Consider the following 15,457-nt stretch of genomic DNA (forward strand, 5'->3'; position numbering starts at 1 on the left):
TAGAGAGAATGCAGCTTTAACACATGAAGCTTTGACTTCACTCTTCACCACCGGAGGTTGTTATTTGTTGCTGTCCATTGATGGAGGAAGCTGAAATAATGTTGCCGGGCCCTAAAGTAATAGTAAGCCTTGCCTGATTGTGGGAACATACATAAATATTCCATGCAGCAGTTCTGGTATATTCACATCTGTGCTTCTGGTTTTAGTTCCAGGTCAGAATCTGTGCTGACTGATGTTTTCTGATCCTCAGTCTAAATACAAGCACACCGCTGAGATGGACAGGGCCAGCTACACAAGTGTGATCGACACTCCGGACATCCTCCACGCTCAGCAGATGAAGAACATCATCAGCCAGGTCGGGTTATAAAATCGAAACCAATCCTAGAAAATATCTGGAGACAACTGAAGTACTGTTTAAAACTCTCTATTTTAATTAAATATTGCTGTTGTTTGTGTTTTTGTCCAACAGAAAAAGTACAAAGAGGAAGCTGAGAAGATCATGTGTCACTATGTTCCCGTCCTGGACACTCCGGAGATGCAGAGAGTCCGTGAGAACCAGAAGAACTTCAGCACTGTAAGTAGAACCATGTCAGCGATGAATTGTTCTGGTTCTACTGGGGCAGCATGTCTCAGTATGAAGACAGAGGTTCTTCTGGTGCCTCTGTGTTTGTCTCCATGTCTGCCTCAAAGTATTATCTTCAATACTTTATACTTTTCTACGGCATTCTCTTAATGAATGAATCCAGCTGTAAATTCAGTTTTTGCCGTCAATGTTTGCAGAAGCTACGGTTCATGTTTCTGTTCATATGGACAAGTAGTTTCTCTTTCTTTGACCTCTTTATCGCTGTCAAACATGTTAACTGCATTTTGTTTTTCTCCCCGTAGCATCAATACCAGAGTGACCATAAAAGCATAATGGGCAAAGTGTCTACTATAAAGGACACTCCTGAAATGCTCCGTGTTAAAGAGAATACAAAGAATTTCAGCTTGGTATCTACGACATAATATTACTTTAATGTTTTCTAATAACACTTTTTTCTTGGTTTGATTTGTTCTTTAACAAACCCTGACATGCAGCCGTTCTCTCTTTGGACCAAACTGATGTTTCTTGTTAACCTGGTAGACTCTGCAGCAGTCTAACTCACGCTACTAACCCCTGACCCGTTGTTCTCTAGTGTAACATTGAGACTCGTTAGTGCAGAGCTTGTGTGTTGTTAGATACGTGTTGACAGTATGTGTTCCTCTGAATGTGGATTTGTTTGTTTCATTCAGTGTGTTTCTGTCACAACGCAGCTAAATCAAGTGTAGACTTTATTCTATCACCTCGTCCTCATGATGTATGACAGAGTTGACATCAGGCTAACCGCTGCTCTGCTGCTTTCACTCCTCGTCCGTGTAAAGATTCAGTACAAAGAGGAGGTGGGAGGAGGAACGTCTTTGCCCGAGACCCCCGAGATGGAGAGAGTTAAACACAACCAGCGCAACATTAGCACGGTACTCCACAGTGACCCTACCCTCCGTCATCACCTCCTCCAGCCAGTCCTCCCTCCTTACTCCCTCCTTACTCCCCCCTTACTCCCTCCTTCCTCCCTCCTTCCTCCCTCCTTCCTCCCTCCTTACTCCCCCCTTACTCCCTCCTTCCTCCCTCCTTATCTAGAGACCAGCAACAAAACCAGACCTGTCTCTACAAGTAATCCCTTCAATACACATCTTCAATCCAACACACATTTATTTTTATTTTACTTTTGGATTATTTTTATTTATTTTACTAATTATAGGATTTTATTGAGCCCCAACGCTCTGAATTCATTTTTGTTAACTTGTGGAAACTTATAGATGTATTTTTATACTTCATCACTGCAAGATAATAACTTGTTTCTATGACGGCGTGTGAGGACCATTGTAGTTCAAATACGCAAATTACGCAGCCAAGGAAGGTAATATTCAAAGGAAAAACTCTTTCTGTGATTCAGAACAAATAAACGCACAAATTTACGAAAGAAGTAGAATTTTCTGTGAAACTTTAAAGTCATTAATCTGCTAGAAAAAACTCTGAAATTCTCTGAGATTAAAATCACAAATTATGAGACAATAACAAAGGACATGTGTTGTGCTGTTTGTCGAGGAACCAACCGGCTTCACTTTGTAAAGTTAGATCAATAACATCACGCCATCAATCTCTGATTTAACACTCACAGATTAATTGAGGTTTTTTCTCATAATTTTACGATTTTAATCTCAGAAAATATCCAAGTTTTTCTCCAGTAAATTTATGACTTTATTGTCAGAATGTTTGAGGGTTTTTGTCTCGTAAATTCACGATTCAACTCTCAGAATATAATTGAGGTTCTTTTTGTGGTAAATTTACAATTTATTGTAAATCTCAGAGAATATTGTCACCGGCTCAGTTTTCACTTCCAATGGTCCTGATACATCATCCTTAGTCTTCATAGTACACAGTTCAAAGTACAGTACATTGTGTACTTGTAGTTTAAGGCTCTTAGTGATACAGCAAACTATTCATCATTAACTGGAACTCTATTCATATTAATTCATTACATCTAAATGATGTCTCATCTATTTGAAAGCATAACAAACCTATTTATTGCCCTCATACTCCGCTCCCACTGAGATACGGTTTTACTAACAGCGTGTTGTTGTCAGTTGTTAAGTGTTGTGAATGAATGGACGTGTCTGTGTCTTCAGTACACGCTGTGCTCCTGTTTGTCTCTATGTCGTCTGACTTTGTTTCTGTGTAATTTATGCAACCGGGCAGATTCAGTACAAGGAGTCTGTGGGTCAAGGCACCTCCATCCCAGATCTGCCTGAGGTGAAGCGGGTCCGAGAAACCCAGAAGAACATCAGCTCGGTAGAAGAAAAGAACTGCAGTTATCTGAAATGATCCCTTAAAATCATCCCCAAATGCCCTCTGACCTCTCCTCCTCCCAGAGTCTGAGGCTGCGGTCGAACGGTCCTCTTTATCTCATGAAGGTTCCTCACTGAAGCATCTTAGTGTCCGCCATGATAAGAGCTGAGGAAAGGTGCTTCAATGCTTCCTTTCCTTATCTCCTTTAGCATAGGAAACACTGGACCTTCCTTTATGAAAGGAAAGGAGACGATGCCGACCCACAATTCCTTGCGGCRGCAACATTTAAAGTGACGCAGCATGAAAACAAACGATATGTTTGTCTCACACAGGTTTAATAATTCATACAGTCATAAACTCATGAGATTCATAATGAACATGAAGAGACAGAGACAACCAGCTAGTTTCATTTATATGTTTTTATTTACTTTGAACATGAAACAAAACTGACAGTAAATATAGCAAAGTGTCACTGATCAGAGTCTCAATAAGAAGAAGCATCAGTGAAAGGTTTAAGTGCTCTTCAATAATACATTCATGGAGTCATGTTTAAGTGAGAGTGAGAGTGGAGTCTGAGTCTCTCTTTTCCTAACTCCTCATGAAGTCTCCTTCACATGTCTCCTTGACCTCATGACGTTTTCCATAGAGGTGAAGGAGAAGTGGTTAGGAAAGGACGTTAGAAGGTAACCTTTTGACTTTTCGACCGTAGCCTTGAGGACTTTACTTCCTGTGTCTTCAGTAATAGTTCCTCCTCCTCCATCTTAACTAAAGCTCATCAATCACTGCTTCGTTCATCAGCCTCCGCTGATGACCTCAAACCAACAACATCCTAAATAAGCCTCCATCTCCCTGGATTCTTTAATAAAACTAAACCTCCTTTGAGTGCTACCGTCATATTTAACGTCTTTGTATTTTGTGTTGTCTCGTTCATAAGATTCAATACAAAGCAGGAGTGGAACAAGGCACGTCAGTGTCAGAGACCCCCGAGATGGAGAGAGTCAAACGCAATCAGCACAACATTAGCACGGTAGAGAGAGACCCTACATCTGTCCTCACCCCTTCCTCACCTCTTCCTCACCCTTCCTCACCCTCAAACATAACAAAACTCTCCTCAGCCTTTAGATGTATTAGATGCAGATTTAACCCCGATGAGCCTCGATGGGGGTTCAGCTAAACCTCTTTAATAACCCGCTTCTCCATTCCTCAGAAGAAACTCTGTTTAATTCCACCTTTCATGTCTGCTGTGGTTGCTTTTGGTATGTTGTGTTGCTCCTTGTCTTCCTGGATTTCTCTCTGATTGTCTCTCTTACTTATTTTTTTCCTCCACTTTCTTCTCTAAAAACCTCAAACCCGGTGTTTGTTGGGCAGATAAAATACAAGGACTCTCTGGGTCGAGGCACGGCGATACCGGACCTCCCGGAGGTGAAGCGGGTCAAACAAACCCAGAAGAACATCAGCTCGGTAGAAGAAACAAACAAACCCAACGTGTGCTCCCTAACAGAGTGGATTAGTAGTGCTCATCCCCTTCTTAAGCCTGTTTCTCTGCCGTTTCCTGACCCTTCATTTCCTCCCCTCCATCTTTAACCTTCACCCATCAAACCCCTCAAACCCCTCCTCTTTGGCCCCTCCTCTTTGACCCCTCCCCCAAATGTCCCGTATCTTCTAACACACAGCTTTTATTTCCACATTAACCAAACTCTTTCCACTGTACAGCTAACGACAAACTAAATCTCCTGCTGAAGCGTGTTAGGAGTGTGTTTTGTGTTTTGTTCCCACAACAGAGATCCTGGCTGTTCGACCAGGAGAAGTCACTCTATAGAGAACTCTATAGGACCAATTTCTCAGACGCTGTTTAAACTTATTCCATCGAAAACTTCAATTTATTTGAAATATCCTGTTTTGTCTGTATCTTTTTTAAGGTTAACCCTCTGAACCCTGAGCCCTTTCTGGGCGTGTTTTGCGTCACATGTTTCTCTCTGTGGTCAGTAACATAAAGTCCTGCTCCTCTATGGAAACAGAACCATCATGAATAGAAGTAGAGCAAACTAGAACATGTCTTTAGTGCAGAACAACACAGTTATGATGACACCAATCATAAAAAACAAAAAAAACGCAAGTTGAATTTCTTCGATAACTTATTTTACAAAAATCGGAAAACAATGTCATCTATATATCCAACATTTCTCCAAGTGTCCAAGTGTTACCGATGTTAGAAAGAACTATTCACGTTTTACAGCCTCTCCTCTCCTCCCTCTCCTCTCCACTCCTCTCCACTCCTCCCTCTCCTCCCTCTCCCCTGCCTCCCTCCCTCTCCTCCCTCCTCCCCTGATTAAATATCACATTTTGAGGCTTTGTTTTGGCTTCTTCGTCTGCGTTCATCACACACAATGTGTTTGAAGAACACATGCTTTTCAGTCCCGCCGGCGGGTTTTGGGGTTCAGAGGGTTGTAGTCGGAGTCTCTGAAACCAGTCCTATAGGTGTGTGTGTGTGCGTGTGTGCGTGTGTGTGTGTGTGTTCTGAGTGTGTGTCGTGTCTGATTGGCTCTTCGGGCCGCTGTGCTTTGGTCCTCCAGGTGTTGTATAAAGACAGCTCAGCCAAGGGAACCCCTGTGGTGTATACCCCAGAGATGGAGCGAGTCAAAAGGAACCAAGAAAACATTAGCTCGGTACTACCCCCCCCCCCCCCCCCTTCACGTTAACCCGTTCTAACTGGCTCTGGTTCTTGTATTAATTCTTCAGCCGTGGTGCGTCTGTGCACATCATCATCGCTAAGCTTTGCTGCTCCTCTTCATCTTCCTCCCCCTGCCGTCCTCCCACTGAAGATTGGGAATCCTTTAATCTTTCAGCCTCTTAATAAAAAAATGCTAATTCATCCGTCTGGAATCCCAGTAACTCCCCCCCCCCCCCCCAGCTCATTCCATGTGTGTCGTCTTCCCATTCAGCCTCTTTGTGCCGCTAAACGTCTGCTTTGCGACGGCTTCAGGTTTGAAACAGCTCACTTCACTGTGTCCTCTCCTCCCCCCCCCTCTCCTCCTCACCAGGTGCTGTACTCTGACAGCTTCCGTAAGCAGGTCCAGGGCAAGGCCGCCTTCGTTCTGGACACACCTGAGATGAGGCGCGTCAGGGAGACCCAGCGCAACATTTCCGGGGTAAGATTCCATGGTCTTTGTTTCTTTTGAGGACATGTTTGGTGCTAGTTTGTCGGTGGATCTCAGCCCCACATTTCTGTCTATCTCATTTTCAAAAACACGTCATAGATGAGCATTTTTAATTCCAATAAAGGCTCAGTAGTTTCCTAAGACAGCTTCACTCAAACAGGAGTGAAAAGTGCATTTCTGAAGGACTATTTCTTAGTTGCAGGTCTTTGTAAATAAATGAAAACATAGTTCTGTATATTATATTCCCTTTCTTACCCACTGTTCCTGTAACTGTGGCTGTGATCTGTGATCTTCTTCAGGTGAGGTACCACGAGGACTTTGAGAAGAGCAAAGGCAGCTTCACTGCCACCGCCTCCGACCTGGTGATAGAGCGCGTGAAGAAGAACACGCAGGACTTCAGCAACATCAACTACCGCGGCATCCAGAGGCGCGTGGTGGAGATGGAGAGGAGGCGCGCCATCGAGCACGACCAGGAGACCACCACCGGTACGGCCATTGGTTTAACATGCAAAGAGATCGACATAAAAGTCAAAGAGTTGTACTTTAAAAGACATTTGAAGTGTAAAGAAACGGACCAAAGACGGCTTTGAAGGCTTGTTAAAGAACTTAAAGGTATAATAACTCTGTATGGAGGTGTGTGTTAACATCATCCCAAATGTTTCCAACGAGTTTAAAACCTGTCATTTAGGTAACGTGCGTTTCATTTGGTGGCCTGTCAGTGGCGTCGTCTCCTCTTTGTGTTTTTAAATGGCCGTCCTGGTTCCCAGAGTTGGTCATGTATGTAACTATAATAATTAAGAGGAACAGACTAAAGACTCTGGTCCTGTGTTTGACTCTGCGTCCTCAGATCTGCGTGTTTGGCGCACAAACCCCGGCTCCGTGTTCGACTACGACCCGGCGGAGGACAACATCCAGTCCAGGAGTCTCCACATGATGTCAGGTGAGATGAGACACCAGACATCAGGTCAGCTGTGTTATGCATCAATAAGTATTACACGGTAATAACAGCTGAAACACTGTCAATTACACTCTGATGTTCAAATGAATTCATAGAACTCTCAGCATTAGGTTTTGAATTACTTTGTCACGGTTTACAATATTGTTAAATAAGTTTTAACTCCACATTTAGCATCTATATGTCAAATAAACAACACTTCAACACATATTTAGTGAATAATAAACACTCTAATGCACATTAAAGGACATTTTAAAGTGCTTGTTATCATATATAATGTAAATCATATCTTATGTAATAATATTTCAATCATCCACATTAAAGAAATAGTTTGTTTTATTTATTTTCACGTATAAATCATTCACACGAGACGTTAAAACTCTTAATAAATAGATTTAGGAAGAATTCATTATCTTGTTATCTTTATAGACCAATTAAGTTCAGCTCAATAAGAAACAAATATGTTAATATAAACACGTTTTATTCCAGTATGCTGTCAATGTGATGTCTGACCATAAGAACCGTATCTTTCTCACGTCAGTTCACGCTCAGCGTCGCAGTAAGGAGCACTCCCGCTCCACCAGCGCTCTGAGCGGCGTTGGCGACGAGAAGTCTGAGGTGTCCCACGACGCCGACCACCACATGTCCCTCTACAGCAACGGCTTCATGGCCACCTCCATCGGTACGTGAGCCGCGTCTGATATTAGGATTTACATGTGAGGTTTAGCATCGACACACTGCAGGGTCATCGTATCTGACTCCTATCTGTGCAGGTTACCAGCACGCTAAGACTGTGGAGCTGCAGCAGAGGTCCTCATCAGTGGCCACGCAGCAGACCACCGTGTCCTCCGTCCCCTCACACCCCTCTACCACAGGGGTGAGTAACACACACGCACACACTCATTTAGCTTACACAGGCTGCATGAGCAACACAACAGCACCAGTGGTTTAACTCTCACGTTGCTAGTTGGGTGTTTCTAAAGGTGCTTTCAGGAGAATGGACCGAACCAGTAAAGTATGTCATAAAAAGTAAAAAAGAGTCAAATGTAGTATATTGTGTTGCAAAAATGTCATAAAAAGTCATAGTAGAAAATGTTATAAAATTGCTGTTATTTTAATGCTATTTCTTAACAAGAAGAATATAGAATATCACCAACCTCACACACACACACACACACACACACACACACACACTCTGATTGACCTCCTTTCACTCTCCACAGAAAACGGTGCGCGCCATCTACGACTACGGCGCGGCCGACAGCGACGAGGTGTCCTTCAAGGACAGCGACGTCATCGTGAACGTGCAGGCCATCGACGAGGGCTGGATGTACGGCACCGTGCAGCGCACCGGCAAGACCGGCATGCTGCCGGCCAACTACGTCGAAGCCATCTAAGAGACGACGCACCCGACCTATCGACACATCCACGGGACGAAAACGGATCGGCCGCATAGCTTGTAGCCTGTAGTTTGTAGTCTGTAGTTTGTAGTTGCTCTGTAACCGTCATGTTTCATGTGCTGCTGTTTCCTGTGGATGTGACGTAAACATCATATAAATATTACCGATTATAAATGCTACGAATTACATTTTACTTTGTTTAAACTGTTCTGAGACGCACCACCACCACCACCAATACGCCCTTTGTATATTTAAAAAACAATATATATAAAAACACTTTTCTCAAATAGTTCCAATTATGTCTTTAATGGAACTTCTATGGAGAGACAAAGAAAAGACGACAACGATGAAACGACGAAGCCGCTCCTGAAGAGTCGTACGCGTCGAGCCTCAGTCTCCCTCCTTTACACTGACGGCCGGCCACGAGTAGAATGTGTGTTTTTCTTTCCTCCCATTGATGAGTAGCTAATAAAGCACACGAGCTCCTGCAGCACTCCGCCTCCGTCCTTTCATTCTCACTTCTTCAGAAACCTTCTCATTGAATGGTTCTGATTCTGTAAAGCAGGTTCCTCCATCAAAAACAAACCAGTTAGAGACTTTCTGAAGCCGATAGTTAATAAGATAAGTTAAGAATATGCAAACAATATTCAGTTAATCAAACACTAAGTATTTTGATAATCGATTAAAAAAAAAAAATAGTATTAATTTTCTGATTGCAGCTTCTTAAATGTGAATACTTTCTGGTTTCTTTCCTCTGACTGAATAATATTTGAAGACAACAAAGAGAAGCCGAGCTTTTTATTCAGAAGTTACACTGATCCTCAAGTTACATTTAGGTGACTGTGCTTCTGTTTCAGGACAACTTTGATTTGTGAACGTTTCTGTGAATTTGAGTTCAGCGTTAAACATTTTTAGGCCACAGTGGTTATCGTTCTCCAACACTCAGAACACGTGTTTCTGGTCTCTGATAATGTTTCATTGTAAACAACCAACCAGTGTTTAAAGCAACAGGAGAGCTAGTAATGTTAGCAGCACAGCTAACGGCTAACCAACAGGAGGAGAGCTAGTAACGTTAGCAGCACCGCTAACGGCTAACCAACAGGAGAGCTAATAACGTTAGCAGCACCGCTAACGGCTAACCAACAGGAGGAGAGCTAATAACGTTAGCAGCACCGCTAACAGCTAACCAACAGGAGGAGAGCTAGTAACGTTAGCAGCACTGCTAACGGCTAATCCAACGGGAGGAGAGCTAGTAACGTTAGCAGCACCGCTAACGGCTAACCAACAGGAGGAGAGCTAGTAACGTTAGCAGCACTGCTAACGGCTAATCCAACGGAGGCTCACTTCAGTTACATTATGATGCCTTCAGGCTCTGCTCAGTGAAAATGAGTACTAGCTGAAGGTACATTATAACGTTATGTGTTCACGTGTCATCTGTAAAATGTAGTTTTGGTGATAAACTTGAATAAATCCAGTAGTTTGAAGGAGATGTGTTCACGTTAATATAAAACAGATATTAGGAAGTTAAAAAGCTCATAATTCATCCCCAACACAACTGTAAAATCGGCATATTTATTAACTCCTCGCTTCTTTTACTGTAGCTTCCGATTCAAAATAAAAACTTCCCCCAAACAGAAATTAGCTCAACAGGAAATGACGTCAGAGTGAAAAAATGACATGAAAACAAAAGTGTAAAGATTATCAGAGAGTTCTGCTTTGAGAGAAATGACGTCTTTGTTTTCTTTTACTCAGTCTGTTGCTGTGGGTTATTTTCACAATCATTTGAAAAAAATATATTTATTTCGAGGTGCGTGTATTTGAAATCATTTAATATTAAAGAAACAGACGTTTACAAAATCCATACAAAAGATCTGCACGCTAGATTTGTTCGTTCTTTGTGAGGATTATCGGCTCGACTTCCCAATAAGGCACCTTTTACAATAATAATATAACAGATTCACACGGCGAGTTATAATTAACGCCTTTATCAGTTATAAGCGAGTAATAGGAGACATTCTTTGGGTTGCCAGGTTGTGTAAATCTCCTCCAGCTGTGGTTTATCAGGTAACCCGCTCAACATGGAGCGCTTCACCTCTGACCTTCTGGATCAAAAGGTATTTATTAACATTTACGATTAAAAAAAAAAACAAACACTTTAATCTCAATTCATTTACATTTTTAACTACAGATTATTTAATAACTTTGTCTGTCGCTTCCTATGAAGTAAGAAATGTGCAAAACACACTAATGATATTTATACATTTTAGGCTAATTAGGAAGTGAGACACTCGTCACCTTTTATTAATGAACTTATGAATGAGTCACCAGAGATGTTTCACAACCTGGCAAGTTATTAATGGCTTCTACAGAATTAGTAAATTATTATTGATCGACCTTTAATAAAGTAATTAGTCACAACTTATAAAACATTTGTTTTGAACGGCGCCTCGTTAGAGAGTTTAACATCAGGCCTCATCGTGGTGACGTTAGGAGGCAATAATTACAGTTTCTCCTCAGAGCACAAAGCCGTCTTCTGACGCTGCCGTCGATGTGTTGATTGAATTCTGACTCCTTTGTGTTTGTCAGTTCCAGGACAAAGAGTCCAGTGTTACTCCTGATCCAGTAAATGTCACAGTGAACTTGAAGCTTCCGTTCGGTCACATTGTGTCGGATGATCTGACGTTGTGGTGAAATGAGTCACCTGCTCCCCTGCTGCAGAGAGAGCAAACCCGCCCGCTGGTGGTACTGCTTCACTTTGGCCGCCGCCACCTTCAAACACAGATTCACCGGCTCTTCGAAGAAGTTCACCAGCGCCTGTTCGGTGAGCAGCGACGCCAGGATCTGAGCGTAGCTGACCGTCCACTCGCTGCCGTCGTCCTCGGTGGTGGTGACCTCCGACCCCGAGCCGGGGCCGCGGTGGCCGGCCTCACCGATCTGCAGCACGAGACTCGTCACGGTGGCGATGGCCTGGAAGAGCTCGTTCTCCTCCGGGTCGCCGTGGAACATGCTGTAGAGCGTTTTACAGAACTGGATGAACTGGCGCTGTGGAGACGGAGAGGAAGACGGCTTATAGTCGTGTTTTATCACATAATATATCGTTTGGTTTCTTTAAAAGGATGAACTTATGATCAATAAACTAAATGACAGATTAGCTCTTAAACCACTAAAAAAAACAATCATTAGTACTAGAAACATTTTGGAGAATTAATCCCGAGTCAAAAAGTCATTTTGTAGCATGTTGTAAAAATAAGCATGTCATATGATATAAGATGGTGCTGTGTAGAACAGTGAGTTAAAGAGAACACGTGGAGCAGATTGGTGAGATTCTCTCTGCAGGACAACAGTACCTGGTTCATGAGGGGCAGAGGTTTCTCCACATCTCGCTCCCTCTCTTTCACCAGATCCTTCAGCATCTGCTTCAGCTGCTCCTGGTAATCCGTCTGCTCGCCTTCAACACCCGGAACACACACACACACACACACACACACACACACACACACACTTAACGCGTCGTTTTGTCTATTTTTGATGTGCGCTAATAAATCACAGTGTGTTTGTACCAACCAGAGGGTAGATTAACACAGAGGGGTCTGTTTGAGGACATCAGGGGGCTCTTCATCAGGGAGGGGTCATCCTCACTCTCAGTCAGAGCTGCAGACACACACACACACACACACACGTTCAACTTTAGCATCACGATATAGGTTATTTAATATCTTGATAAATAAATCCCGATATAGAATGTTTTGAGGCAATATAAATATATGAAATAACCACACGGTGAAGTCTATTTATGTCCACACTCCTGTGTGAATAAAATACTTTAATCAAGAACTTTAGTGCTAAACTAACATTAACAGTTTTAAGTGAAATTATAGAGAAAAACACAAATCACAGGATCACAGCTCTGCCAGCAGCTTGAGACTCATGATATGAACAGAATAAATGACCTGGTGGGATGTGCAGACGGTAGAGCAGCCGTATCTTCTCATTCAGCTCTTCACAGTACAAAGTGTCTGAGAGGGAGAGAGCGAGAGACAATAAAGGGTTATTTTATACAATTATTCATCAATATTTATTCCTCCCCCCCCCCCCCTTTACCTACCCAGCCAGCCTGCAAACTCCCTGAAGGTGACCAGGCTGTCACAGTCCTGGTCCAGCAGGGTGAAGGTGCGGTTGGCCAGCGTGTCGGCGTGCTGGTTGGAGTCTCCGGGCCACGGCACCAGCAGCCCGTAAAGGCTCTTGAACTGTGGCCGGTCCAGCCGGTACTGCCGCTCCACGTAGGAGCGACCGGAGTCGCCGTGACACCACGCCGCCGCCTCCGCCGCCACCGCCGAGCTGCTGTCGCCCCAGTACAGACTGATGAAGTGCTCCGTCTGAGGAGGAGATCGGTATGAACGCACAAAGACACAACCGACACAGGAAACTGGTTTACTGGATGAGAAGATACCTTGAAGAGGTCGTAAACATCAGACAGGTTCTCTGGAGACATGGAAACATCTGGAGTCACCACCCTCAACTGCACAGAAACAAGGAAGAGATGGAGGAGTGAGACGACGCTGGACTCTGAACGTCAACCTGAAACACGACGGTGCGCTCGGCTCTGCTCACGGCGTTGTCTTTGGTGGTGTCCTCGTGAGCCTGCAGCACTTGGATTCTGTGTCGACAGCGAAGCCTCTCGATCTGCCTCACCGTGAGGTCTCCGAATTTCTGATGAAGGAAACAACAAAGAGTCACTGGAGGTTCAGGACAACAGCAAACCAGCTGCCATGAGGACATAAAGTAGAGAGGAGCAGCGATGCCTCAAGATAAACTGAAACAGATCTGAAGTCCTCATCATCCGCCCATAATCCCCCACAGCTCCTCCCTCCACGTCGATGGTATAAATATCATAGTACGTCGTAAACAGGACGCACTTTATTAAGATAACTTAAAGAGGAGCCGTTTGTGCGTCTGACCTCGTAGGACTCGTTGATGAGGTCGCTGATGTTTGTGTTTCTCACAGCGGGAATATCGGTGCCGCTGCTGGTGCTGGTGGTGGTGCTGGTGGTGGTGCTGCTGGTGGTGCTGGTGGTGCTGGTCTCTGCAGCAGGCGGCGAAGACGGAGGACACGACGACTCTTCACTTCCAACCTGATCCAGAAAACTACAAGAAAGAGTTTATTTTATAAACTTACAAATACATCATCACATACACAGGAAATATAAATAGACACACAAGCCATGAGAACATAATGAAAAGAAAGAGGTGTAGTGCATCTTCAAAGCCAGGAAAAATTAAAATAATAAAAAAAGAAAGTATCTTGTACTGAAACAGATTTATTCAAAGTTTTTTTCTTTTTAAGGGAATAATTAAGAAAAAGCTTTTACGTCTAGAGAAGGTAAAAGGGGAACAAATGTAAATAATAATTAGGAATATTTGTAGTCGGCTTCACAGTTACAGTGAGATATTTGGAAAATCAAGATATGGATAAGTTAATATATACACATACATACACAGCTGTTCCCTTCAATTTAATATTTTAACTAAATGTCTCCTTCTCCTTTCAATGAATTGAAAAATGATTTAAAGTTTTCTGCAAACAGAAAAGCTTCCTGAAATCATCCAGACACGATGCAAACTTTTATTAAAAAGGACAAAAAACTTCTTCTTCTACTTCTATTCATTAGATACATGAGCGATAAAGCATCGCCCCCTAGTGGATAAAGAGCTACTAACACGTTAATGCCTTAACATCACATCTCAGGTGTTTTTACTATTAGAATTAGATGTAATCATATTTAAAAAAGATTTTTATTTTCAGTGAAATTTGCCCGACCACACAATATTATAAGATTAATAATATTAGTTAGTATTAATAACACAAGTGTGTCTACCCTGTGAGAATCATGAGGGCCTGTCCGTCGTCCGTGCTGGCGGAGAGCTGCGCGGCGTTGGCCTCCAGCGCCGCCAGCCCGAGCTGGAAGATGGCTTTGATCCCGTGGAAGAAGAAGCAGTCGACCACGCAGACGGCGCTGTGGAAGGGAAGGACGCTGAGGAAGAGGGTGAGGAACCAGGAGAGGGAGACGGAGGAGAGAGTGGAGAGGTCCGGCACGTGTTCGGCCAGCTCCGGCAAACGCTCCCGGATCAGCTGCTCGAACACTGACTGGTCCACCTGAGCTCCTGCAGAGGGAGGGGGGGGGGAGATAGAGAGAGACAGTGTGTGAGAGAGGGTGAGATCCTTTAACCCTTTATTTCTATATGCGTATCTATAAGATAAACTGTAGATATCAATAACCTCGAGGGATCGATCAGTGAAGTGATTCTGATGGAGCAGGTTGTTTTCACCACTAGATGGCAGCAACAGCTGAACATTCAGTCTGAGTTGTTGATTTATATTCTGAATTACAATCTGCTTAAAAATATGATGTTCATGTGATTTCATCATTTTAATATTCTCAACAAAAACAAACAATTAGGAAGTATTGACTGAAGACAGTCTGATTATCTAACATCTGTTATGATTCTGTATTTACTAATGTGGTCGACACGCTTTGTTGTTGTTTTTATCTCTTCTGCGTTCAGGAAACTGTTAATAATAAAAGAGATTAAATAACTGCAGCCTCAAATCAATGCTCCCAATATAACTTCTCAGGAGGATAAACACAAACATCTATTACTGATAAGGAAGAGGAAATTGTTTTAAAAGCGTAAACAAAGTGCTTCACAAACACAGGAAACGAGGCTGAAAATAATCTGTCTGGCGTCCGATCAGCTGCCAAAACAACCACAATCAACCAAACACACGGCAGTTACGTGACTTTGAACAAGGAGCAGCTTACTGGAGGTAAACGCAGCGCAACATTGACCTCTGACCCCTCACCTATGACCCTGCGGTTGAAGTAGTCCGGCAGCATCCTCTCACAAACGGCCACCAGCAGCCAGAAAGCTTCTTCTTCTTTAGCGTAGAGCAGCAGCACCGACGCCAGGATGTTCATCGACTGAGGGAGGAAGAACAAACACCAGGGTCAGAGGTCCTTAAAACCAGGAAGAGGTCTCAATCTCTAGTTTCAAGTCTTCTTCAATACAGCATGATGTT

At 43.3% G+C, this 15,457-nt stretch overlaps 2 protein-coding genes across 2 annotated transcripts in view; one reads left to right on the plus strand and one right to left on the minus strand.

The window, feature by feature from the left end:
• Positions 1–8,872, plus strand: part of neb (nebulin) — a 78,889-nt gene extending 70,017 nt beyond the window's left edge. Inside the window, exons 57-68 of the mRNA XM_031879070.1 lie at positions 251–355; positions 470–574; positions 886–990; positions 3,801–3,893; positions 4,235–4,327; positions 5,440–5,532; positions 5,908–6,015; positions 6,324–6,510; positions 6,872–6,964; positions 7,521–7,661; positions 7,753–7,856; positions 8,203–8,872. Of these exons, the coding sequence (XP_031734930.1) occupies positions 251–355; positions 470–574; positions 886–990; positions 3,801–3,893; positions 4,235–4,327; positions 5,440–5,532; positions 5,908–6,015; positions 6,324–6,510; positions 6,872–6,964; positions 7,521–7,661; positions 7,753–7,856; positions 8,203–8,376 (1,401 nt within the window). The 3' untranslated portion in view covers positions 8,377–8,872. The remainder of the gene's footprint in view (positions 1–250; positions 356–469; positions 575–885; positions 991–3,800; positions 3,894–4,234; positions 4,328–5,439; positions 5,533–5,907; positions 6,016–6,323; positions 6,511–6,871; positions 6,965–7,520; positions 7,662–7,752; positions 7,857–8,202) is intronic.
• Positions 8,873–10,190: 1,318 nt separating this feature from the next.
• tbc1d8 (TBC1 domain family member 8) overlaps positions 10,191–15,457 on the minus strand; it is an 18,404-nt gene continuing 13,137 nt past the window's right edge. Inside the window, exons 8-17 of the mRNA XM_031879073.1 lie at positions 15,242–15,365; positions 14,256–14,541; positions 13,338–13,524; positions 12,991–13,089; positions 12,830–12,898; positions 12,485–12,755; positions 12,330–12,395; positions 11,944–12,030; positions 11,727–11,836; positions 10,191–11,421 (exon numbers count right to left, since the gene is read on the minus strand). Coding sequence (XP_031734933.1) covers positions 11,077–11,421; positions 11,727–11,836; positions 11,944–12,030; positions 12,330–12,395; positions 12,485–12,755; positions 12,830–12,898; positions 12,991–13,089; positions 13,338–13,524; positions 14,256–14,541; positions 15,242–15,365 — 1,644 coding nt within the window. The 3' untranslated portion in view covers positions 10,191–11,076. The remainder of the gene's footprint in view (positions 11,422–11,726; positions 11,837–11,943; positions 12,031–12,329; positions 12,396–12,484; positions 12,756–12,829; positions 12,899–12,990; positions 13,090–13,337; positions 13,525–14,255; positions 14,542–15,241; positions 15,366–15,457) is intronic.

The sequence above is a fragment of the Anarrhichthys ocellatus genome, unplaced genomic scaffold (genome assembly GCF_004355925.1).
Source record: "Anarrhichthys ocellatus isolate YVR2014 unplaced genomic scaffold, GSC_Weel_1.0 scaffold223, whole genome shotgun sequence".
Lineage (NCBI taxonomy): Eukaryota > Metazoa > Chordata > Actinopteri > Perciformes > Anarhichadidae > Anarrhichthys > Anarrhichthys ocellatus.